At 46.7% G+C, this 27,583-nt stretch overlaps 1 protein-coding gene across 2 annotated transcripts in view; it reads right to left on the bottom strand.

Moving 5' to 3' along the window:
• TMEM86A (transmembrane protein 86A) overlaps window positions 1-27,583 on the bottom strand; it is a 52,399-nt gene that overhangs the window by 14,844 nt on the left and 9,972 nt on the right. For both annotated transcript variants that reach the window (XR_003707179.2, XM_028733118.2), the window contains exon 2: window positions 401-665. Coding sequence is in view for 1 of the 2 variants with exons in the window: in XM_028733118.2 (XP_028588951.2) it covers window positions 401-665 (265 nt within the window). In the remaining variant the exon portion in view is untranslated. The remainder of the gene's footprint in view (window positions 1-400; window positions 666-27,583) is intronic.

The raw sequence follows: 27,583 nt of genomic DNA, 5'->3' as shown, positions 1-27,583 counted from the left end.
ATAATTATTGTACACTAAGGTATTGAAATATAGACCGATAGCCAGCCAGCCCTATATGTGTGTTAAAATATCTTTTAAAACTTCTTCTTCTTATTATTATTATTATTATTATTATTATTATCCCCCCCCATCTGACTGGGTTGCACCAGCAAAGATGTGTAAATTTGCCTCATAGTGTATGAAGATCATGGCTATATTACTTCAGCCACCTAACCCCAACAAGAGAAATGACAGGCTTTTCTGGTGCTGATTCCTGCATTTCCAGTTATGTGCTAAAGCTCCAGTGCAGGAGCACACATGGGCAGACATCTGTATTACTTCCACACTTCATCATTGACAGTACATGACACGTGCTCCAGAAGCTTAGTTGCCCAGGCCCACACCCTGGTCCCCCACTGACCGTGAACGAAGTAGCCTTGCTCTTGCCAGATGAGGAAAGCATCTCCTATGGATGAGAATATCAAACCGGCCAGGATTCTGCAGGCGCTGCGATGGGCCGTCAAGAAATTGATCCCGTGCGCCAGCAGGAAAACCCATAAGCAGAAGATGGGCAGACACTTGATGAGGGCACTGAACCAGGAGGGGCTGGAGGTGGGCAGCCAGAGGACAAAATAGACGCAAGTGGCTTTGAAGAAGGGGACAAGTTTCGGGCCTTCACTCTTCACCTGGGGTGGGGAAAGACATACACACACACAAGATGATGGGCTGTGAGTTTGTTTGCTTAAAAAAAACCCCAACCACCTGAAATCCATCAAATCATTCCGCAGAGACTACACAGAACCTGTAAACATTACCAAATTGCTCCCCTCGCTGCTTCCCTTTCGTTCAAGATTCCTGCTGACCAACAGCAATTCCAAGAACAAAGGCTTCTTGAACTTTACCATAGTTCTTTTCCCCCCCATTGTCATCAGCTGCACAGTCTCCAAACTGCTCCATGCCAAAAATAAGGGCTTAAGAGATTTTGTTCATTCCCCGTAAAGTACAAAAGCCCTGGAAATCAATCTTATTCATTAAAGTGACTTTAAAGAATAATGCTGCTTAGGGCTGTTTCCAATGTTGCCCCAGCCCTGCCCTTATGGAAGACCCAGTGCACTTTTTGAAGATTTCACACACCCATTCTGCTGCGTGCATATGTTGGGAACTGCTGCCATGTGCGCTCTCCCAGTGGTGGTGCATGCCGTCGAGGGGCCACAGGTGATTCTCAGAGCATGCAATGCACATTCAAAGAATCATAGCATTGGAAGGGACCATGACAGCCATTCTAGTCCAACCCCTTACAATGCAGGAATCTTTTCCCCAGCATGGCGCTCAAACCTGCGACCCTGAGATTTAAAATCTCATGCTCTACTGACGGAGCTATGCTCATTCAAAAGATTCCAGGCCAAGTTCAAGGTCAAGCACTAGTTTTTAGCTTGGCCTCAATCTTAGTCAATAAACATAGGCCTGCATACATTTAAATGACTCAACACACTCAAATAAGGTTTTGGCTTTCAGGTGGCAACTATATCACTGTAACATGCTATTCAAATCCTGGGATCATTCTGTCCAAGTCCCAACACAACAAATGAAGGTTGCAGACCAGAGGAGCTTGGCAGATGCCATCACAAAGCTTTCAGAAATAACATTAAACATGCTGCCCAGGACCATATTTAATCTCCTATTGTATTAGCCCATTATATTTTGCTTCTTAGCTGTCAGCCTCACTACCAACTTCAATTCCAACCTTCGATAGATAGGGAGTGGGATTAATTTCTGAGAAAGCACACAGAGAATCAGACTTAATTTGCTTACATGGGGCACACCCACAGAATGGTTTTTCTATCAGCCACACACTGGGCAGGAGCCAATTCAATGTTGAGAGAAAGCATGTGGCCCAGGCTTTATGGACTGAAAACAATTGCTTTCCAGGAAAAGCTGCCATAAATATCACATGGAGGGAAAAGTTTGAACTGGACAAAGCTCCCTGTGAAAAGCAATAGAGCTCTGGGAATTTCTCACCTTTCCCATGCATCTGCTTAAATAAGCACAAGCTTGACATGACAAAAGCAATATATTTCATTTCATTTATTTATTATATTTATATACCCCCCCCCCTTCATCCAAGGATCATATGTCCTGGTGAGCAATCTGGCTGCCAAATTCTTTACCAGCCGAAGTTTCCGAAACATCTTCAGAGGCAGCCCCACATATTTACAGCAATCTAACCTATATTTTAAATGGCACTTAAATACCCACTAAAATGCAATGTTGGACACGTGTCCCCCCCCCAGCAGTGGTAACTATTGTCATTCAAGGGTGGGTTATTGGCAAAGGTTTAACTGACCAGCTCTTTTCAGTGTGGTGGGAGATCCTTGGGTTCAATGAAACAACACAGCTATTGAGATGAGATACAATGCAGTTTTTTGTCTCATGTTTGAGCTGCAGGTGCAAATTGGCAATGTCTCATTGGCACAAGATCCAGTTCAGAGACAATGGCCTCAGTTCCCGTGTCACTCTATGGTCTTTTAAGTGTGTTAGTAGGAGGGAGTTAACGGTTTGTCCACAGACAGCTTCCTGGGTCATGTGGCCAGCATGACTGAACCGCTTCTGGCACAACAGAACATCGTGACAGAAACCAGAAAGCATGGAAACGGCGTTTACCTGCCTGCTGCAGCGGTACCATCTACTTCATCTACTTGCACTGGCATGCTTTCGAACTGCTAGGTTGGCAGGAGCTGGGACAGAGCAACAGGAGCTCACCCCGTCATGGGGATTCGAACCGCTGATCGGCAAGCCCAAGAGGCTCAGTGGTTTAGACCGCAGTGCCACCTGCACCCCACTATTCAGAAGGATGCTACCTCTGACAATGGAGGCAGAGCACTGGCCAGCAGCCACAGATAGCCTTATTCTCCATAAATTTGTCTAATCCTCTTCTAAACCTCTTCTAAAGTTGTTGCCATTACTGCCTCCTGTGAGTACAAATTCCACAGTTTAACTAGGCCCTGTGTGAAGAAATATTCCTTTTGTCTGTTCTGACTCTTCAGACATTCAGCTTCATCAGATATCCCTGAGCTAAAACTTCTCTCTGCCCACTTTCTCAATAATATGTATGCATAACTTTACACACTTCGCTACTCTTCTGTAAACCTTGAATCCCACAGCATGCCTTGGCCTCTCTCTTGTTTCTTAATGGCCCCATTTTGGCTGCAAAATCCCAGCAGCACTCACCATCAAAGTCTTCTGTTAGAAGGAGGAATACAATGGTACCTCTGGTTGCGAACGGGATCCGTTCCAGAGGCGTGTTTGCAACATGAATAGAACACAACCTGCAGCAGTGCGTCTGTGGACGCGTGGGTCGCGATTTGCTGCTTCTGCGCATGTGCGAGTGGCGAAACCCAGAAGTAACCCTTTCCGGTACTTCTGGGCCATTGCGGGACGCAACCTGAAAAAACGTACAGTGGTGCCTCGCAAGACGAAAAAAATCCGTTCCGCGATTCTTTTCTTCTAGCGGTTTTTTTGTCTTGCGAAGCAACCCCATTGGCGGCTAAGCGGATTAGCGCTATTAGCGATTTAGCGCTATTAGCGGCTTAGCGGGCTTAGCGGCTAAGCTGTTAAAAGGCTATTAACAGCTTAGCCGCTTTGAAAAGGGGGGGAAAGCGGGGGGGAAATGGCGAGACTCGCGAGACGTTTTCGTCTTGCGAAGCAAGCCCATAGGGAAATTCGTCTTGTGAAGCGCCTCCGCGACGGAAAACCCTTTCGTCTAGCGGGTTTTCCGTCTTGCGAGGCATTCGTCTTGCGGGGCACCACTGTATCCTGAAGCAAACGTAACATGAGGTATGACTATACCCCTCTCTAAAGAGCAATCTGTAACATCCTCCCTCTAACTTCTCTGTCACTGAGAACAAGGACAGACATCAAAACTTGCAGAGGATTTGATAATCTGAGGTAACTTTCCCCAGAACAATGTTGCCAAAAGACGGGTGGGTTTTTCGGTTGTTGGTTTTTTTAGTGTCCTGTTGGACTGTGTGCAAATTTCATTTGAAGTCTTCCAGTCAGTTAGATGAGGTCACAAGTCATGCCTCCCTTACCTCCGAGATCTGTTCGTGCTCACAGCCTACAAGTAGCTCTACGCTTACCTCCTGGTTCTGCAAAAATAAAAGACTTTTGCAACACTTCAAAGCCTCCCTCCTCAGCTGACTGGAGCGGCAGAGTTGGCAGCCAGTAAGGCTTGACTTTTTAAAGAGCAAACAATGGTCATTTGCCAGAAGAATATAATTAAACCCTTGGCAATTGGCCTTGAGATTCTGGACTTGAATGTATTAGTGCTTTAGTTTATTTGGCACTGGCCCGGGAGGGGGGGGGCTGGTACTGCAGTGGAGGTGCAGAGAAAGGGAAAGGGAATTAATCAAAGTGGCATTAAAAAGGGGTGGCTGCTTATCAAAGGGAGCGAGAAATTCCTTTGTAGCTGTGCACTGCAATAAGTCTTTGCACCCAGATGCTTTAATGAAAAGACTATTGAAAAAATATTATGAAGTAGGGTATTATTTAAATAGCTGGATATCATTATTAGAGGATTCTGCGGTTTAAGGAGGCACTTGTTTAGAAAAGGTGGGAGCTGTTATTGCTCTCGGAACTTAGTCCCTATGGAGAACTAGGAGATAAGTGATCTATCAGTAGTGATGCAATGGGTGGGATGCAGCCACCCCACCCCTAGTCCCAGGATTGCTGCTGCTTATCTGAGGGGGGCTGTGGCAGAGCAGCAGTGAGACCTATATTGGCTCCCAGTACGTTTCCGAGCACAATTCAAAGTGTTGGTGCTGACCTTTAAAGCCCTAAATGGCCTCGGCCCAGTATACCTGAAGGAGCATCTCTACCTGCATCGTTCAGCCTGAACACTGAGGTCCAGCTCTAAGGGCCTTCTGGCGGTTCCCTTCCTGTGAGAAGTGAGGCTACAGGGAACCAGGCAGAGGGCCTTCTTGGTAGTGGCTCCCACCCTGTGGAACGCCCTCCCATCAGATGCCAAGGAAATAAACAACTATCTGACTTTTAGAAGACATCTGACATCCCTGTTTAGGGATGTTTTTAATGACTGATGTTTTATCGTGTTTTTAATATTTTGTTGGGAGCCGCCCAGAGCAGCTGGGGAAACCCGGCCAGATGGGCGGGGTATAAAATAATACATTATTATTATTATTATTATTATTATTATTATTATTATTAGGTCAGCACTGCTGTTAATGCAATTTGTGTAAAACTGGCGATCTGGATACTGCCTTAACTGCATGATGCTATCTACTCAGAAATAAGTTCAATGAGATTTATTTCCAGGTAAGTCACTCTAAAGCAAATATGAACTGCGCAAAATCATACACACAATTCAATTAACTGTCAACGCTATTATTCAAAATCTCCAGCATTTTCCTACTAAGAATGGTCATTGTCTGTCATAAGAAGGTGGAGAAAATTCTAATGCTCTAACACAGAACCTGTTATAACCTACTCCTTAGCAAGTTGTGCAGGTTAAGGATATCCCTGGAACGAGCCTTATTTTTTTATATATTGCTGTATAGCAGCAACAACCAAATGTTGTCTCTGTCTAGCTGTCCATCTGGATTCTAAAAAAAGATTTGAATTGATTGAGGAAACTGCTTAAAATGCAGGAAAGATCATGACCACAATTGCAGAGGATCTTTATGCAACAATAAAGGCAGATTTCAACTCATCATACAACTTAGATATAATTAGGAACAAGGGAGAAATTTGATGTTGTTTGCATTTTAATGAGAAACTACCCAATTTACACTTTGCGAACCAAGAGATAAATCAAAACACCACCATCCTTCAAAGTTTGCAGGCCTCCAAATTTCACAATGAAGTTTTCCAACCAGAAAATGTGTTCAAAACTGTATATATTAGGAGATTTGTGCGTAAAAAGACATATGTTAGTGAAAATAACACAAAATTTGAGGGAAAATTGTTTGCAAAAATGTATATATAAGAAGAAATTAGAATACTGATCGATTTTTAGTGTTGTTTTTATTTTTAAAAAAGCAAATTGCTGCAGAACTGCATTAAGACTTGAAAAAAATAGAAACTGGGGGGGAACCCAGATTGACTGATTCATCTATCCCTACATATCATCTCAAAATATTTAACAACCCAGATAACAAAATTATGCCCTGCCACTTATTTAGTCACTATGTCATAGATGCAACTATGGATAGATGGGCTTCAGGTGTTGCTTAGCTTGAATTAGCATTAAAACCCTGATTTCATGGCTGGTGATGATGTAGGAAGCAACATGAAAAGAGACAAAAAACGAACTCATTCTCTTCCTGAGATCCAATTTCCCTGCACTAAATGTGGGCATGTTCTAGTTATTAATCTGATCATGCACTGTTATGCAAGCAAAAGTGTTTCTCACAGGAAGTTAATCACACCAGTGAGATATGAACAGGATGAGGAATAAATGCCTTTGCTGCCTAGCATTCCTTAGGGCATCATCAGGATGGAAGATAATATGGTATCAGCATAACTATATCTGCACTTAGCAATACCTTTTGAAATTATTACGAAGCAAGGAGAGTACCATAACAAGTTAGCATACTATCATTTCCTATTTGTGCACAGTCTGTTCTGCTCAGACCCAGCCCTACCAATTAAGCAAGCCAAGTAGGGTAGACTGTTTTGCATTTCCAAAAAAGAGGGTTTGCATCACCCAAAAACAGGACAAAAGAGGGTGCTAATTTGTATGAAGTTTGCAGATGGGTAGGGTACAAATAATAAATTGTTGTTGTTGTTGTTGTTGTTGTTGTAATTTTGGGCATGCTTTTAGACCTGTAGGGAAAATAGCATAATTAAATTAAATGTAGAAATAATTAGCATAATTAAACACACCTCACCATGGCGTGGAAGGCACCACCAGGATATTTGTGTGGATGCCCAGTCTGCTGACTGGGTGCTGCCAGATGTTGATGGGCAACAAACACCACTATTGCCTCATTACGTGAAGCATCTTTTGAACACCACAACACACACGTAAATAGCTGTAAAGTAGATATGGATGCGGGTGGCGCTGTGGGTTAAACCACAGAGCCTAGGACTTGCCGATCAGAAGGTCGGTGGTTCGAATCCCTGCGACAGGGTGAGCTCCCGTTGCTCGGTCCCAGCTCCTGCCAACCTAGCAGTTTGAAAGAACGTCAAAGAGCAAGTAGATAAATAGGTACCGCTCCGGTGGGAAGGTAAACGGCGTTTCCGTGTGCTGCTCTGATTCGCCGGAAGCAGCTTAGTCATGCTGGCTACATGACCCGGAAGCTGTACGCCGGCTCCCTCGGCCAGTAAAGCAAGATGAGCGCTGCAACCCCAGAGTCGTCCACGACTGGACCTAATGGTCAGGGGTCCCTTTACCTTTTTAACATAACATGATATGTAATAAAAATGTAATTTTAATCATCATATCAAAAAGCACAGTTCCTGATGGCAACATATAATATCTTCAATATGTATTGGTATCGTAACGTGCAAGGATTGTCAAGTCTAAACATTACAATGCACAGTTTCTGTTGGCAATGCCATTTCATGCTGATATCTTCCTTCTGCATCGTCCTACATCTTAAACATGCAACAAGCGAAACCACCTTCTGCATCGTCCTATGTCTGAAAGTGTGACAAACAAACTAATTAGTAACAAAAGGCAGCTAATGGTAGAATAGTTCTCAGGATACACCCTTGTGTACACCTGTGCATTGTAATCTTTGGACTTGACAATCCTTGGACTTTACAATACCAATACATATAGAAGATATGATATGTTGCCATCAGGAACTGTGCTTTTTGATATGACGATTAAAATTACAGTTTTATTACATATCATGTTATGTTACTTTGCAGCTAGTTACGTGTGCGTTGTGGTGTTCAAAAGCTGTTGATGGGCAGCTTCAAGGCCCTCCATCTTGTTTTTTTATGGTTCCTTATCTTTGAAACTTTTATATGCCTGTTGTTTTAGTCCATGGAGTTTTCTTGGCAGGGATACTGGAGTGGCTTGCCAGTTCCTGCTCCAGGTGGATCACATTTAGTCAAAGCATGCTGGAGGAGACTCTTGAGAGTCCCGTGGACTGCAAGAAGATCAAACCTATCCATTCTTAAGGAAATCAGCCCTGAGTGCTCACTGGAAGGACAGATCCTGAAGCTGAGGCTCCAATACTTTGGCCACCTCATGAGAAGAGAAGACTCCCTAGAAAAGACCCTGATGTTGGGAAAGATGGAGGGCACAAGGAGAAGGGGACGGCAGAGGACGAGATGGTTGGACAGTGTTCTCGAAGCTACCAGCATGAGTTTGACCAAACTGCGGGAGGCAGTGGCAGACAGGCGTGCCTGGCGTGCTCTGGTCCATGGACACAACTAAACGACTAAACAACAACAACAAATCTTTGAAACAGATTCAGCAGTTAGCCCTTCAAATAGAGGACTGTCCTCTGTAAAGTAGGCCACACACCATCACCTCAAAGCTGAGGCTGCCCATCAACAGCAGCTTGTTCATTATTTACCACAACATTATTATATCTTTGCCACATTTTGATTTTCTGCCCCAGGCCCCAAAACTTATTGAGCCACCTCCGGTGTCCTTTTCCCCAGAAAACCAAGCTAGCACAGAAAAGTTCTAATGCGAAAGGAAGACTCTGGGACTGAGACCTAATGAAGACTTTCAAGCTTCACAGCACATATTCTCCAGAGACAGTTCATTATTTATATCACAATCTCCTGTGAAAAGAACACAGATTGTACATTACCAAAGGAAAAAAAGGAAAAGGCACTGTTTTATCAGGTTTCATGACATTCTAAATTTTGCCTTGCTGAGACTAGCAGGCTGAAGGAATGGGTAATGAGATACAGAGATTCAAGGCCACAGCTTCAATTAGTCTGATATTGAACTTTTGTGGTGGGGAGCAACCGGAGGGGTAATGAGGTGGAGGACCAATATGATCTCTATGCCCTTGAAGAGCACAGGCCATGTCAAAACCGCAATATATATCAGGCTGACTGTTTCTTGCACCAGTGCATAATATGACACATGATCAAATTTGGCATCCAAAGAATCTCAGAGTTGCCATTAAGTTATGCCTAAAGCCAAATTAAGGCAGAGTGGTGCTGTGGGGGCAGCTCAGGAGTAACAGCAGGCAGTGGTGTGATAAGGCCTCTGCAGAAAGCTCTGACTCAGCCTTTGAACAAGCTCCGACACCAAGAGGTGTCGGTCTTAAAATACATGTAACAAATAGATATATTTAACAGTGCATCGGCAATCCTCGCGTGAAGGGTTCATTGGCAGACTTTATGCCAAACTGAATAACGCAGAAGACGGGCTGAATAGAAGCACAACTTTTTTGGCACAGTATATAATATAAATATAGTCAGCTGGATACAAAAACACCCTGAGTGTGGCATCTCTCGGAACTACAGCTAAAAATTCAAGAACATTTTGCACTGGATGAGCAGGAAAATGAGTTGTGGAAAAGTGACCATGATTCTTGTCTGTGTAGAGATACCAGGATTGTGTACAGACCATTATTATAGAGGAGGGACAATCAATGCACAGAGGCAGTGCGTCCCGTTTCACCACCTAAGGCAAAATGGAAAGTGCCGCCTTTGCCTGCCCTGCCACTCCTGCCGCTGGTGCCATACCTGCTACTGCCAACACTGCTTTCCACTCCCCCTGCTGCCTCTGCCATGGGCAGAGAAGCAGCAGCAGTATCAGCGACAATTTCAGGCAAGAACTCACCCAATTTGGGTGAGATCTCACCCAAATCGCATGAGATCTCTCATGCTTGAGCAATTTCAGGCACAAGTTCAACCAATACCGGCACCCCTTCTGCAGAGGTGTCGGGGTGCCCGCGAAGCTGCCGTATTGGGGGCTGCCACCGCTGAGGCAGCCACCTCAAATTTGCCTACTGGATGAGCTGACTCTGCCAATGTGATGTCCTTCAGATGTTGTTGAACAACATAGCCCATCGGTTCAAGCCAGCTGCAGGCCCTTCATGAAACAGCAGCAGCTCTATGAGAAAACCAGCTCTGCAGGAAAACCAGAAAGGTGAAGCGGCAAATTCAATGTTAAAGGGAACATGTTGGTTGTTCCTCCTGCAACTACTTTCATTAGGCCGAAACACAGGTTGCTTATATCTGTGGGTCAGTTTCCTCACAACAGAATGGTTGACCCAGTAAGTATGACTTTAAATAATTTCATTAAGCAAAATGATCCACAGACTTCGGTCTACTAGGTGTAGAAACATGTCAAAATGTACCAATTATCTTATTAACCTGCCTACACACTGTGACCATAAAAACAACCACCTCCTTAATCTCCTTGTGTCCCTGGGTTTCGTATCACACTCTGGAGCATTAACAACTGGGCTGAGAAAAGTTTCAGGGAAGAGCTACTTATGCAACAAGGGTACCAGCTTTGGCCTTTGCGAAATTTTCTTCTACCTGTCTGTGAATTAGAGAGGCAAGTGAGGGCTTGATAATTGGGTGGGTTCAACTGCTGGGTCCAGACCCACTAGTAGGATGTGGCCTGATCCAAGTTGAGTTGCAAAAGGAGCACCACCACCACGCAAATGTGTGTTAAACAATTAAGAAATGGGTCCCCAGGTGCACATTTAGGTTAAAAGTGGATCCTGGGTCTGAAGAGGTTGAAGGTACCTACCCTGTAAAATGGTGTCCACACCACATAAAGTGTTAGTGAGACAAATGATTCCTTGAGTTGTTAAAAAGAAGAGGTGGTCCTCAAACTTCCTTATTCTGTCTCACATCTCTCTTACATCATGAAACTCCAAGACGCCTGGAATTAATTAGTGGTAGATAAATCAGACACCTATTTCCTTGAACATGCTACAGCTAACCCAAGAAAAATGTCTTGTGAGCTGCTCACTCCGTCCTGATGCACTCTTCTTAATAGGTCAGCTGCCAGATCTGTCACAGCAGGTCCTAGCTGATCAAGATGAGAAATTAGTCCAGCAACAAATTATCCACTTCACTAGCCACAGCCTAATCTGTCCCAGATTCATTCCCAAACATCACATCCCCTCTCAAATTTCAGTAACAGTGAACCCTTAGTCATGGGTTGTGTTGGATGGTTTTTGAAAGCTCATTCTCACAGAGTATGCACCTTGGTCCTTTGCAAATATTGTGTCCTCCAAGAAGTCCCGAATACACATGAGAAGTGCTTCCATTTGCACACTGCTGATCAGGAGTTCTCCTCCTATCACGCATCACAAGCTACTCTAGAGGATCTCCTGAACTTCAAAAGCACTTCTGTCCAGAAATATGGAGGTCTAGAGAAGACCCTGATTCTGGCTTATTATTATTAACAACATAGTGTTCTACAGGCTATCAGTAACAGAAACCAGCACCTTGCCCCCAAAGCTCTTGCCCTCTAAATTTTGATGAGGGAGAAGGGCAACAAGGTGGGAGGAGGGAGGACAACAAGGGACAGATGTGAAGCAAAAGCAATCCGGTGTGTTATTTCAGCTGGAGATCAGGAGTGACTCCAGACAGACAGCTTCCTATATGGTAAAGATGCCAAAATTCACCAGGCATGAGAATGATCAAGTAAAGAACATTTACACCATATGGGTAGTAATACTGATAAGTGAGCAACCATACCTTACCACACAACAAAACTGCTTGTGTACATTCACTGAAGGAGTGAAGGTTAACATCAGGATCAATGGGGGTTTCCAAGGTGATCTAGGAGAGCCATTATTAACAGACTGCAAATTGATTTTTGCTTCTGATAGCTCCAGCATGCATGAAAACTGCATAAGACCATAAAAACTAAAAATAGCAACCCTACTCCGTTGCAAACAGGAAATGATGGTTCTGTTTAAGATTCCAGCCAGGCTCCTTTCCCTTGGAGAAGACACGAGTCTATTATCTCTGTGAATTGCCTGGAGGGGCTTCTGCAAAGCTGCTCAAATAGCTGTTTCAGAGCACTGCTACAGGCCAAATGAAAAGTGGTATAGAAATTTATCTAATAAATAAACTCTCAAGCCATGTGTACACTTGTCAACAAGCAAAAATTAGTAATGACCAAGGCTTCAGTCCTTGGAGAAGAATGAGTCTATTATCTCTGCCTATTGCCTGGAGGGGCTTCTACGGAATTCAGCAGAAGTCAGTTCTAAGTAAACATTAACACTCCACTGAAAACAGAGAGGATTCAGTTTAGTGCAACTATCTTTTGGCAATGGGTTCAATGGGACTTAGCTAAGGTGACTTCCTCCCAGTGGATTGAAGCATTTCAGTATAAACAAACAAATGAACCATTTTATTATTTGTACCCCGCCCATTTGACTGTGTTGTGCCAACCACTCTAGGATGCTTCCTACAAATATAAAAGAATGATAAAACATAAATACTAATAAGTAATAAATGCATTTATTATTGCCCTTGACATCATTTTGCATGCTTTGCTACTAGAACACATAAAGTAGCATGAGTTCTTATGCCAGCCTGCATGCATTCTCAGTTTCCTTTCCACTATGCTCAGTGCCAGCAGCTGGGCACTAGTAGAAGTCCTCAAGGGCTCAAAAAGGCCCCTCACCCGAATGACCCAGCCAAACCCCAAGTCATTACCCTTCCCACTGTCTTAGCAGAGGGCGGGTGCAGGTGCTGTTTTTGAATGAGAGCAAAACTCAACTCTCATCCATGGTGGCTCCCCAGTATTGTAATTTGCCCCAAATGCAATGTGCCTACTTATACATCAGTAACACCTAGCCTACAGATCCATGCCCGTGACTAAACGGCTGTCTGGAGACTCACCAGGTAGGGTGGCGAGTAGTGTAATGGTGATTGCAGTTGAATAAAAAAAAATTAAACATGGTATCATTGTGGCTATTGGGGACACAGATGCTGGGCCCACTGACAGCCCCATGCTGAGGGCTGCTGGAAGGTTGGTGATATCCTTGCTTTTCTCCACAGTTTGACCCACAATGCTATTTGTTTCCTAAATATAGATTTGTACTGAGGATCTTGTGGAGGATCTTCCACAAAGCAGAAATAGTTAACTACTCGCTAGCAGCAGTGTTGTGAGAATGAATTAGCAAGCACATTTGAGATTCAAATCCTCCCATTCAGCTCTAATATGCTCAGTAATAACTTCACACTAGAAGAGTATGGCAGACATTTTTGGCATGGATGATACTCTCACAACACTCCCATAGGAAATACAGCCTAGGAGCCAAAGGAAAGAGATATTGGGGTCACAGCGAATAGTTCAACATGGTGGATAGCTCAGTGAAAACCTCAGTGGTGTGTGTGAAAATGGCTGACTTTGAGGAACACATGATGGGGTGGAATTTGTTGCCTCCCTATATCCTTACTTCAGAATAAACTTGTGCATGACTGCACTGTAGCTAACCCAATGTTCCTACTTCAGCTACATTGATGTCGTGAAACGTCTCACATTCTCCTCAAAATGGTTCTGCAGACCCCAGCCAAGGAGGTGGGCTCCTAGACATTACAGAGGAACATTTCAGTGATGGCCCTGCATTTTCCAGTGATGTTTAGTTGTATCTTCAGTGGTGAGAAAAAGCATGACTCAGAGACACTCTCTATGCACCATAGCTGGGTCCTGGCATCAGACTATGCCCTTGCCAGGTATCTGCTTATTCTCCATGTTCAGAGCAATCAGCACCTAAAATAAACGCATGACCCTCACACGCTCCATGTTCCAGGTATGGAACTGAGACCACAGGGACTGGGTAAAGCTTAGACCCAGAAAGATGGAGAAGGGAAACTATAGCAGAGAAGAAAATGGAACGCTGAAAAGATAACCAGGTAAAACATTCCTTCTGCCGTTCCACATTCATAAGGAAAACACAAGGTAATGAATTCATTTAGGCTCTGATACATTCTTCCAAGAAAATGTCAGAGTTTAATGATACAGGAAGCTGAAAGAAAAGACTATGGAGTACTTCATCTGATTGTGTTTTTCAGTTTAGAAAGATCCCAGTCGCTCTCCCTCCTGCCCTGTGCTATGTTATTTATTCTCTCCCCTTCCCTTCTGTCCTGCATGCTCACAAAAGCACAACAAAAGCAAACAGAATGTTTCAGCTGCAAGGCTACATCGCTCCCAACCATATAGCAATGACGTTCCCATAAAAGATTTACAAGGCACTTCCAAGGATACTTCCTTGATTGCTTAACTCCTATGAGGAAGGGAAACTCAGGACTCAGCCATCTGCTTAAAAAACTTACAGTTATTGTTTATGGAGAAAATGTTTGTTTGGGGAGGGGGAATTCCCCCCCCCCTGCCCAGTACTGTATCTTTCAAGACATAAGCAATGAAGAAAAGAAAAGGAATATCATGCCTCTTGTATTTTCATCTCAGTGCTGGATAAGTCTGCATCATCTGACAGGTGTTTCTTCTTCAAAAGAACCATCAGTTATGGACCACCACCAATCTCCAAGGTGACTCGTAGCAAGCAAGGTAGACAAAAACACAATCATCATGCCTACTTTCCCCAGGCCATTTACAATCTTCTTTTACGTCATTTATTATTTCAATTCATATTCTGCCCTTCTTCATTTCCCCTATCCCAGAGTGAGGTACAGAGTAAAAAACCGAAGCAACCTCATAAAATGATCTGCAGCAATTAAAGCCATCATGAAAACATCATGCAACAGGATAGTGCTACTATTTCAACCCATTGCATTCCAGTGTTCTCCGTGTTTCCCTCCCATTACTGCTATATTCATCCCTGATTTTACTTAAAAATAAAGTTGTAGTGCCAGCCTTCCCAGGATGGACTGAAGGTTATCCTTGCAACTGCCCTTTTAATTAGACGTTTCCCCTCTATCCAGTTCTCTTGAAGTGGGTTCTGCTTCTTAGATTTTCCCCTCCTAAATTGATTTCTTCCTCTTCACCCTCCTGACCAAGGCATTCAGTCAGTTCTTGTCCTCTGCTTTAGGTGACTTTAATTACTGGTTTCTTCTTTGGAGTCAATGTAGTTGTTAATTTGTTTTATTTCTAATTTATATTTAACTGTTTCAAAACATGTAAGGTGTTAAATAGTTTCCTTAGGGAATTTATTTTATTTTATTGGGGGGGGGGAATCTTATCCAGTTGAAACTTTTTATTAGAATTGGAAACCTAAAACAGAGCCATGGGTTTGGTTTGGGTTTTATAAAAGCAGCTTCAGGAAGGAAAAACCTGAAGCAGAAAGGCAGCAGGATTAGGTAGCTTAACCGCCATGGGGTTCAGTGTTAGCAAAGTCACTTAAATAATACAGAAGAAGTCCAAAGAAAAAAGAAATCCTTCTAATACTTTACTTAAGAAACAGACATAGGCGCCGACCCCATGGGGCCTGAGGGGGCCCGAGCCCCCTCAAAAATTTTATTGGGGGGGCTCCGCCCCCCCAATAATTTAAAAAATTATCGCGCGCCTTGGCTCCCGCGGCCGGCGAGGGGAGCCCGGGCCGCGCGCGGCTGCTGCTGCCGCCTCTCCTGGGGGCGCCGCCTCCCCGGGCGGGAACGCTGCGGTTGCGCGAGGGAGGAGGGCGGCCCCCGGGGGCTGGGAGAGCCGGGCTGCCGTGGCCGAGAGGGCTGCTCTGCCGGGCGCCGCTGACATAATTTAAGCAAATTATCGCGCGCCTTGGCTCCCGCGGCCGGCGAGGGGAGCCCGGGCCGCGCGCGGCTGCTGCTGCTGCCGCCGCCGTTTGTGGTCATGGCGGAGCTGCCGCCTAGGGAGGAGGGGAGAGGGGGCTGGGGGGGGGCAGGCGGTGAAGGGGGCTTGGCTGCGCTCTCTCTCTCTCTCGCTCGCTCTCTCTCGGGCTCTCTCTCTCGGTCTCTCTCTCTCTCTCGGGCTCTCTCTCTCGCTCTCTCTCTCGGGCTCTCTCTCTCTCTCGCTCTCTCTCTCTCGGGCTCTCTCTCTCTCTCTCGGGCTCTCTCTCTCTCTCTCTCTCTCTCGGGCTCTCTCTCTCTCTCGCTCTCTCTCTTTCTCTCTCTCTCTCTCGGGCTCTCTCTCTCTCTCTCTCTCGGGCTCTCTCGGGCTCTCTCTCTCGGGCTCTCTCTCTCTCTCTCTCTCTCTCTCTCTCTCGGGCTCTCTCTCTCTCTCTCGGGCTCTTCCCGCCCAGGGCTTGTGGGCATCTGCTCTGAGACGAAGATGGAGGTGACTTCCCTTAAAGGTCATGGAATCATAGAGGTGGAAGGGACCCAAAGGTCATCCAGTCCAACCCCCAGCAATTCAGGACTCACAGCTAAAGCATCCCTGGCAGATGCCCCCCCCCGACCTCTCCCTAAAAGCCCCTTCCCCTGTCTGACTGCTCTCACCACCAGAAAGGCCTTCCTAATGTTTTGTGGGAATCTCATTAAGCCTACAGAGCTATATATGCAAATGGATCTACTTATTCTTTCCCTTGAAGATACATTGATTTGTTTGTTACTGTGGTTTCGATCAATACTTTCCAAAGATCTTTACATTTGTCCATGCATGATCTTTGTCTGAAAGCTCATGGGTTGCAGGAGTTGTCATAGGAGGTTATATTTTTGTCCTTCCAACTGTTATGGAAATTACAGGGGGGGGGCATCTTTAAAGTTGTTAAATGTTGCAAATATTATGCCTGAATGTACCCTTTCAACTTGACAGCTCAGGGAAGTTACCTAGATAAAATCCTGTAACACAATGTATCAGCCTTAATCATTTTGCAGATGTTAAGGGGGGGGCAGAGCCTGCAGCCACCATCCCTTTTCGGTGGGGAGGGGGCAGAGGAAAGACAGGAAGCTTTTCCCTGCAGAGTTAGACCCCTTGGCTGCGTGGCCCTCGGGTCCCTTCAAACTCCTGGGCGTTTTGCTGGTGGGGGGCTGTGTGGGGCCTGGGCGATGTCAGAAGAGGAAGCTTGCAGGCCTGGTTGTCTGTTGGGGGCAGCAGGAAGAGGCGGAGGGCAGGATGTGCAGCCCCTGCCTGGCTTTCCTGTGGGACCAAGGAAGCGGCTGGGGGGGGGGCGGAACTTGGCCGCTGGCCTTTGTTGCGGAGGCGACAGTGTGGGAACGCCAGTCCCAAGGGCAGCCTCTGGGGTCTGGGTGCCGCTGCCTGTCTCCTGCCATGGACTTGGCGGGGGGGGGCTGTGCTATTGGGCTGGCAGAGACTTAACGGGGGCTGCCTCTCCCAGCCAAAGCTGACCCACAAAATTGCAACCCAGTTTGTGTGTTTGTGGGGGGGGGGGGACCAGCCTGCACAGGGTAAGCCCCGATGGGGCTCCTGGGCTCCTTCTGATGCATGAACATTGGAGGTTGTCCTTTACAGCTCAGCTCCCCAAGGGGCTCAAAGCCTCCCAAGTCCATTATCAGTCGGAGACGAATGAGTGGAAGCTGGAAGAAAGGGGGAATCTTTATTTTTCTGTTGAAACAGAGCCCTCCTTCCCACTGACATTTGCAAGGAGGGGAGGACCCCAAACAAAGGTGTGCAGCAGCTTTGAAAGACTTTTCCGGCTCAACATCAGGAAGAGCTTTCTGACAATAAGAGCTGTTCAGACGGTCTCTGCTCCCTGGGAGAGGCTAGGTGGCCATCTGTCAGGGATGCTTGAGCTAAGATTCCTGCATTGCAGGGGGCTGGACTAGATGACCTTGGGGTCCCTTCTGTCTCTATGATTCTATGATTAGCATAATACAAGCATCTCAGGAAGAGGCATCTACCAACAGAAATCCAAGAGTGTGGCTTCTCTCCTGTCTGTCAAGGGACCTGCAGATGCTGATTGCCTTACTTGGCCAGTTCCTTAGGACTGGTACATACAGTCATACCTCGGGTTACAGATGCTTCAGCTTAAGCATTTTCAGGTTATGGATGCACTGAAACCCAGAAGTACCGGAATGGGTTACTTCCAGGTTTCGGCACTTGTGCATGAGCAGAAGCGCTAAATCACAACCTGTGTGTGCGCAGACGCAGCAATGTGAGTTGCGAACACTGCAGGTTGCGAACGTGCCTCCCACATGGATCACGTTCGCAACCCGAGCGTCCACTGTACCTTGGTTCTCGAACAGAATGCGTTCCGGGAGTCCATTGGACTCCTGGAACCATTTGAAAACCAGAGTGCGGCTTCTGCCAGAGGAGCCCCCTGCAGCCAATCGGAAGCCGCACCGGATGTTCGCCCTCCAAAAATCATTTGAAAACCAGAACACTCACTTCCGGGTTTCGATTGTTCAGAAGCCGATTTGTTTGGGAGCCAAGGTGCTCGGCTTCTCAGGTACAACCGAACCTGAGTCCTTGGGGGCGCCGCCTCCCCGGGCGGGAACGCTGCGGGTGCACGAGGGAGGAGGGCGGCCCCCGGGGGCTGGGAGAGCCAGGCTGCCGTGGCCGAGAGGGCTGCTCTGCCGGGCGCCGCTGACATTGGAACTTAGAAAACTTCCCGGGGCAGGACCCCGGTATGGGCCCCCCCAATATTTTTTATAAGTCGGCGCCCCTGGAAACAGAACAAAATGGTATATAGTGGTACCTCCGGTTACGACCTTAATTTGTTCCGGAGGTCCGTTCTCAACCCAAAACCGCTCGTAAAATGAGGTGCACTTTTGCTAATGGCACCTCCCGCTGCTGCCGGCACGCGACTGCCACTCGCATCCCGGGGCAAAGGTCGCAACCGGGAGCACCTACTTCCGGGTTAGCGGAGCTCGTAACCCACAGCGTTCACAAGGGGGATGGTACGCAACATGAGGTTCCATTGTATCATGGGGGGGAGATAAACAAAGCTTTTGTTTTTCTTACTTTAAGCCTTGTACATAGTAGGGAGACATACAACCAAGTATACAGAGGAAAAACTTCCTCAGAACTACACAGCCAACCAGAGCATGTGCTAGCTCAAGGAACATCATGTCACTCTGCCTGGTTACTAAGCAAGTCCTCCTCCACCACCCTCTTGGTTAGTTGGCTTACTGATTGTTACTTATTCTGTTAGAGAGGTTATTTAAAGTGAGCTTTTCAAGTAGTGTTTATATACTATCAGTGAGATATAAGAATTATATATCAGAATTAAACCTGAAGTCACACATTGAATGATCTTCTAATATTATAAGCATGTGTTTGAGATCACTTAGAACCCAGCTGCTCAACTACTCCAAATTATCTCCTCTCAAAGTTGTTTTCCTTTAAAATTAAAATAACACCAAAAGTGCTGGGGCTCTAATATACAGTTGCACAGGATACGCAGTTGGCATGCAAAACCTGAATGACTCCAAGAACCCTTAAGATGTTATAGGGTTCCAAGACTATGGTTGACCTGTATCACAAATATCTCTTGTGTCAATTAACTTATAACATACTTTCTACTTTGGTCAATTCCAGGAAGAAAAACAAAGTTCTGTGATTCTGACAAGGGCAATGATGGCTCATCTGCGCTTAAGCAGTTTTGCAGGGCCAAATTAGGTGTGACACAGAAGAGCCATGATTAAGATTTCCTGTGAGCTTGCTTTGTTTGTTTTCTTACTAAATTGCAAACCCATGTGGCTGCTTTGAGGATCAGCAAAGTAGCACTCTCTGGGAGAGTGTTATGTACTGAGTTGAATAGGATCCAAACTGCAGCAGTCTGATTGGTCCTAGAACAATAGGATCCAAAAGGCAGCAGTCTGATTGGTCCTAGAACAATAGGATTCAGGATGCAGCAGTATGATTGGTTGGCAGGAACCACCCAATCATGCTCCAGATAGAAGTGAATCCACAACCTGATTGGCTTACAGTAGAATTCCGGAATTAGCCAATCATGTGCAGCCCATTGTGTAAATAATGTATATAAAGCAGATACTCTGAGGGGACATTCATTCATTCCTCCTCACCACTATGAGCTGAATAAAGAGCATGAAATCACTTTGCAACTCTGAGTATATTTCACTGGCGACGAAGGTGGGATCCCGCTGAGCTGACTGCCACACACAGCACCGCAGCACCGCCACCTGCCGCACCGCTGCCTCGCACCGTGTATCCAGGCTTCAGCTCCGGGACACAAGGAACTCAGAATGGCAACCGACAGCAGCTTCTCGCCGTTCAACCCAGCATCTGGAGACTGGGAAGCGTACGCCTCCCGTTTCACCTTCCTCCTAGAAGCCAAAGGGGTCACCGATGAAGAAGACGCCAAGAAGAGGGCAATATTCTTCAGCGTCTGCGGAGAGGAGACGTTTGAAATTGCCCGGGCTCTCCTTGCACCTGAAGACGTTGCTACTGTTCCATACAAAACAATAATGGAACAGCTGAAGGGGCACTTTTCGCCACAGCCCTCAGTGGTGGCTCGTCGAAATGCCTTCTACGCAAAGCGGCAAGCCCCTGGGGAAACCATAACTGGGTTTGTGACCTCTCTCCGCCAAGCTGCCCGGTTCTGCAACTTCTCAGAGCTGGAGAACATGCTTCGTGACCGCCTCGTCGGTGGCCTGAAGGATGAGAAGCTGCAACGACGCCTCTACGCTAAGAAGAACCTAACGTTCCAGGTCGCTCTGGAGGAGGCCCTGGCAACGGAAGCTGCCGAAAGGTCGACGCAAGAGGCACGGCCGAGCCAGCCATCCCAACCGAGGGTCCACCATGAAGACCTCACCAACGACTCAGGATCCAACAGGGAGGAGGTGCACCGAGTACAGCAGCGCACTCAAGCAGCCCACATACCACAGCTGCCTCGACGAGAAGGAGGGAACTGCGCAAGCTGTGGAGAAAGTCACGAGAGGAGGACCTGCCGTTTCCGCAACGCGGAGTGCAGGCAGTGCAGAAAGTTGGGACACATCGCCCGGGTGTGTCGGGCTCGGCCCACCCGACGCCAGGCATCAGATGACCAATCCAAGAGCCCCAGGTCCCGGGGCCCAACGCACCAAGGCAACTCGACGGAGCTCACGGACTTCCAGGTATACCAGTTGCCCCACCCCAACGTAGAGAAAATTTATGTAGAGGTACAGATAGAGGGGGCCCCATGCCGCATGGAGCTTGACACGGGTTCAACTCTATCCATAATCTCGGCAAGGACCTTAAGGAAACTGTGTCCTACTGGGGGTCCCAAACTAAAGCAGACCCCCCAAGTGCTGTCTCCTCGCGTCCTCAGGTGGTCAATTTTCCTTGCCAGCTACCAGTATGCACTGATTCACCGTCCGGGGAAGGCGATGGGCCATGCGGACGCCCTCAGCAGGCTACCACTACCGGAAACAGGCCCCGACCCAGCACCTGCACAAGAGGTTATGAGCCTGGAGCTGCTTCCCGACCGCCCCATTCAGGCACAAGAAGTTGCAGACCATTCCAAGAAAGATAGGGTCATCTCCCGGGTCCTGGACTGGGTGTGGAGGGGATGGCCCAGCAGCAGCCCCGGGCCAGAATTCGCTGGCTACACAACCCGCAAGCATGAACTGTCGGCCCACAAGGGGTGCCTGTTATGGGGAAGCAGGGTCGTTGTTCCCCAGCCCCTCCGCAAAAGGGTCCTCACAGCCCTACACGAGACACACCCAGGGGTAGTAAGAATGAAGGCCCTTGCCAGGAGTTATGTGTGGTGGCCGGGGATCGACGGAGAGATAGAGGCCTGGGTCAAACACTGCCAGGCCTGCCAAGAATCCCGCCCAGATCCCCCAAGGGCCCCAGTCCAGTCCTGGGAGTCCGCCCGAGCACCATGGTCACGCCTGCATATGGACTTCGCTGGCCCCTTTCAGGGGAAAACATTCTTCATAGTGGTGGACTCCTACACCAAATGGCTGGAAGTCGCACTGGTACCGTCCACTTCTACGTCCGCAGCCATCCGGGTACTACGCAGGCTGTTTGCAACCCACGGGCTCCCTGACACTCTCGTCTCAGACAACGGGACTGCATTTACGTCAGGAGAATTCCAAACCTTTACAGCGCAGAACGCCATCCGCCACATCCGTTCGGCGCCATTCCACCCTGCCACCAATGGCCAAGCAGAACGCATGGTGCGGACCACCAAGGACACCCTTCGCCGCATGACGCAAGGGGATTGGGAGTACCGCCTTGCCACATTCCTTCTAGCACAGCACAGCACCCCCAGCTCAACGACTGGCCGGAGCCCCGCTGAACTACTAATGGGTCGGCGCCTTGCAATCAGATTGGACCGCCTTCACCCCGATAGAGCTCAGGATGAGGTAGTGGTGGGGGAAGGCAGGAACCCCCGGACCTTCGAGGCCCAGGACCCAGTGTACGCAAAGAATTTTGGGGCAGGCCCTGCATGGGTACCCGCCACAGTCACCAGGGTCACTGGCCCTGTGTCGTACGAGGTGCTAACAGATGGGGGGCAATGCTGGCGCCGCCACTGCGACCAGATACGGCGACGATTCCCGGGAGAAAACCAGGAGGAGGAGGACAGGTCAGAGGAGTCCCAAGGGAACAGGGGGGCAGTGAGGCCCATAGAGCAGCAGGGGCAAGTAGGAGAGGCAGAATCAGTAAATACAGAGAGGACCCGTGAGGCCGAAAGGACACCGGAGCCAGAACCACGACTGAACGAGCCGGTTGCGCCAGACCAAACAGCCCCATCACAGCCAGCATCCTTGGAACACGAGCCAGAACCTGAACCCCGGACCAGGGAACACCCCAGGCCGCAACGCACACGTAGGCCGCCGGCATACCTTGAGGACTATGAATGCGACCTCCCGGGCAGGACTGGAACTTAGAGGGGAGGGGTGTTATGTACTGAGTTGAATAGGATCCAAACTGCAGCAGTCTGATTGGTCCTAGAACAATAGGATCCAAAAGGCAGCAGTCTGATTGGTCCTAGAACAATAGGATTCAGGATGCAGCAGTATGATTGGTTGGCAGGAACCACCCAATCATGCTCCAGATAGAAGTGAATCCACAACCTGATTGGCTTACAGTAGAATTCCGGAATTAGCCAATCATGTGCAGCCCATTGTGTAAATAATGTATATAAAGCAGATACTCTGAGGGGACATTCATTCATTCCTCCTCACCACTATGAGCTGAATAAAGAGCATGAAATCACTTTGCAACTCTGAGTATATTTCAGAGAGGAAGTTTAACCTTGATTTCCCTTGTCCCCTTCCCCAGCCTAAGGCTATGTGCGCACTATAACACACATTTGAAGTGCATTCTCTCCCCAAGAATTCAGGGCACTGCTGTTTGTTAACCAGGGCTGGCCCAAGACATTTTGGCACCTGAGGCAAACCACAAAATGGCACTCCCATTCCTCTCAGGGAAGGAGTGAAGATCACCAGGAATAAGGGGTGGGGGATAAATATATGCATCAGGATCTGCCCTGTGGGTCCTGCCATCCAATGCCTCAGCTTGCCTCATGGGTGGGCCGGCCCAGTTGTTAAGGATCACTGGGAGTTGTAACTCTGTGAGGGGTAAACTACATTACCCAGAATTCTCTGAGGGGAAGAATGTGCACTTGAATGTGCTTTAATGATTTAGTGTGTAAACAGCCTTAGCAATAGCATGAAGCTGCCATTAGTTCTGCCGAGGCAGGGAAGGTACAAATGCCATAGCTGTCTCCCCCTAGATCAGCACGTTTTATATGTGCAAGATTCCGGGCTCCACAACCTTGGGTGCTCCAGGTGAAGAGGCTCAGATAGCAGGAGCCAGTGTGGTGTAGTGGTTAGTGTGTCAGACTAGGACGCGGGAGACCAGGGTTCAAATCCCCCCTCAGTCATGAAACTTACTGGATGACCTTAAGCCAGCTACTGCCTAACCTACCTCTCAGGTTTGTTGTGAGGATGAAATGGGGGAGGAAGAGAACCATGTATGCCATCACCTTGAACTCCTTGGAGAAGGTGGAATGTAAAGGAAATAGAATAAATTAAATAAAATAAGGCTGGGGAAGATCTCTGCCTGAAACCACCAAGAGCTGCTGTGGGTTGGAGTAGCTGGGAGTAAAAAACCAACATTTTTGGCCTTGATGAATGGCCTATGTTCTCACTCAACTCCCTTTACTTAGGGACATCACGTACATGTTCCCATATTCTTCAGAGTATTTTCCCCCTCTTAAGTTAAACTAAGAACCATGGGAGAAGCAGTGTGCTTTGTAACAGGGAGATAAGCATCTTAAGATGACCTAAACAAGATCACACCTCCTTTCTCAGGCCAACTAGCCATTCCTGTGTGCCAACTATTCCACCACCTTTAGCCATGGAATAACAGGTAGGAATGCCAGCTCTTTGGTGTCAACACACTGTTGCCCTACTGCAGCAGAAGCAGTGCAGCACTGATACTCTCGTTGTTCTCATGTATTTTTGCAAGCAAAAAAACAAATCTGCCCTAGTTACAATCAGCTAAAGCCATGTCCCCTGAATTAGCAGCAGGACAATATGAAGGGACAGTTGTTTTCAGCAAAAGTTCCTTTCACAAAGTGGTTAGGCCGGCAGGGTAATCCCTTTTCAGTGCCACTCAGCTGGTGATGAAACCTTAAGGCAGTGCCTACTGAGAAAGGATAGAATTAAGCATCAACTATTCACTAAAAAGATGTTCTCCAGTGTCCTTTGAGTGGTGATGCCTTGCTTTCTGCTTTCTAGCAGAGGGGCCTTTGGGCAGCTTTGTTCCCAATCTGTGTCCCAAGGAATTTCTGAAACCCTCTCTCAAAGGAAATCTACTTTCCTTCCATCTTTTTCACTGAACGGAAATCATCTAAAAAGCAAGCAGCATAATGCACCAAAAACAGATATGGATTTAGTGTCAACACCAATAAAGGCTAGTTGATGGTTTTGAAATCTCTGGGTAGTAATCAATGCCTGATACTTGCAGGGTGCTATGACACCAGAACTCCTTTCACATTTCAGCTTCTGTTTGTCACTCAGTGGCCTCATTTGCACATCACATTAAACCTTTGGTCAAATTACCATAACTGTGGTTAAATGTGAATTTGCAGTATTCTGGTGCATTCTGAAATTGAGGGTGCTTTGCTCCTGCCTCGATGCTGAAGCACTGCTGGGAAACACAGAATCAAAGAATTGTGGAGATGGAGGGTCCCCAAAGGGGCATCTAGTCCAACCCAATGCAGTGGTCTGGCACCGTGTGATATCTGAACCCAGCTCATGATTTCTTTCCCCCAACAAATCATGAGCAGTAAGTCAAGAACAGGGCTTGGTTACTCTTCATGGTTTGCTTGCAGAAAAACAAACCCAAATCCCCCCCCCCCGCCCACCCGGAAAGGAAAGTTATGGAGACAAATTACAGTATCTGTTTGCGCTTTAACTTGCACACTTGCCAGAAATAGCCTGGAGATTTTTGTAGCATAAATGAGAGCTAATGAGAGCAGGGACGGGGAACCTGTGGTCTTCCAGGTGTTGTCCGACTCCCAACTTCTATCCATCCCAGCTGACATAGTCACTGGTGAGGGATGATGGGGGCTGCAGGTCAACAACATTCAGAGTGCCTTGGGTTCTCCATCCCAGCTATAAACAGTTAGAAAGAATATATATGTTACACTGCAGGATGTATCTTTAGTTATTAATGCCAGGGAGCAATGATCCACATATCCTTCAATTTTGTCTGAGTATAGCACAGAAGTAATTAGACTCCATGCTAATCTAATCCTACTTGTAACTGCTATTGCAACAAACCACATGCTTAACAGTGCAATCCAACGCATGCTGACTCAGAAGTATTGAGTCCAGTGGGACTTATTCCCAAGTAGGTATGTAGGATGAGTGGGATGAGTCTCATGACTGGAATGTAGAAATTGAGGAGTATACAACCTGCTCAAAAGGAATAGACCAAACAGGGAGAGAAGAGGAATAGCATTATATGTAAAGAATGTGTACACTTGTGAAGAGATCTATGACCCAGAGCATGGAAGGCAGATTTGAGAGTATATGGGCAAAAACTGTACAAGAGGCAACGGATTCCATTCTGCTTCCAAGGTACATGCAAAAAGGACCTAGGGGTCTTAGTAGACCACAAGCTTAAAATGAGTCAACGGTGTGATGAAGCAACACAAAAAATCTAATGCTACTCTAGGCTGCATCAACAGAAGTCTATTGTCCAGATCAAGTGAAGAAATAGTACCGCTCTATTCTGCCTGGACTCCTGTGTTCTGGGTGCCACAATTTAAGATGGAGATTGACAAGCTAGAACATGCGCAAAGGAGAGTGATCAATATGATAATGGGTCTGGAAACTGCGCCTTACGAAAAACAGTTCAGGGAGTTGGATATGTTTAGAAGACTGTGAGGAGATATTATAGCCATCTTCAAACAGCTAAAGGTTTGTCACATGGAAGAGGGAGCAAGCTTGTTTTCTCTTGCTCCAGAGGGGAAAACCAGAACCAGTGGATTCTAGTTAAAGGAGGTTCCAACTCAACATGAGGAAGAACTTTCTGTTGGTAAGAGCTGTTTGTCAGTAGAACAGACTCCCTTGGAAGGTGGTAGACTGATTCCTGGGGGGGGGGGGGTTTAAGCAGAGGTTGGATGGCCATCTGTCATGGATGCTTTAGCTGAGATTCATGCATTGCAGGGGGCTGGACTAGATGACCCTTGGGATCCCTTCCAATTCTACAACTCTATGATTCTATGAATAGAATTGCTTCTGGAAAAATCCCCCCCCGTTGAAATTAGTGGAAATTTAAAGTGTTTAGCTTTCCTGCATTATTAGAAGAATTAAAGCATATGTTATTAAAGGATAAATAAAGGAAATGACATAAATATGCATAAACATCTTATTTTTACAAAATGCAATTCTTCTAATAGCAGAATTGGGCATTTCAAATGCACTGCTAGTCATAAACTGCACAGTCTACGATAATAATAGCCTTTCATGTTGTTGTTGTTTTAAAAAATACTATAAAGGTACATTCACATTCACATCAATTGTATAAATAACAAGCATGGTGATTTAGGCTCCAAACCCTGCAGTGCTGCTGAATGCTCTGACTGGCTCCTCTAGCCTCTTATGAAAGGAGATACTCTGAGCCAGAAGAATCAGTCTAAGATCTGACTGCAGCATTTCTTGTACAGGGAACCCTCACTAGCGTCTGCTGGGGAAGGAAGGGAACTGTCAGCTTACTGAGAATTAGAGAACATGGAGAACTGAAACTACAGACTCCAAATGTGCAAGCAAACACACACACACACACACTTCATTTTAAATAAAATAAAGCTAACTCTTCTCAAAGGACCTTGAAGCTTACTACTTCCTCAGGCATTTTCTGAAACTCCTGCAGTAGATCAAAGGTTTCCATTAAGTGTGCAGCAGAATAGGTGGGAAGGCATGGACATCTCTGAACTTTCTCTTACAATGTAGGAACCCATCAGACAAAGGTTTCTGTGATCCTCAGAATGAACAAAATCTGTTTACTTTCATTTGTATGGAGAATCCTGATAACAAACTCTTGTATTCCTGTACTTTCCAATGTGTCTATGTGCAATTTTTCTGGACTCAACTTGTGAATATTTTGTTGTCTTGAAAAATAAATGTATAGTGCAGTGTGGATTAGCAAAGAAGCATTATGGCTTTTGGGGGCCACTGCCCCTTTAGTTGAAAGCTCCCTCTTTTCCCATTTCTTATATAGCTACATCTGCCCCTGAAATTAGTTGTTGCTGTTCACCAGTATGATGTTGGCATTCCTGCTCTGTACAGGACACACTTTGTAGCCGGTGCTGGATCTTCCATTACATTCTGTTCTGCAGCTGGGAGTTATGATTGT

The sequence above is a fragment of the Podarcis muralis genome, chromosome 1, assembly GCF_964188315.1.
Source record: "Podarcis muralis chromosome 1, rPodMur119.hap1.1, whole genome shotgun sequence".
In the NCBI taxonomy this organism is placed as follows: Eukaryota; Metazoa; Chordata; class Lepidosauria; order Squamata; family Lacertidae; genus Podarcis; species Podarcis muralis.
This window is presented reverse-complemented; position numbering and strand designations above follow the sequence as displayed.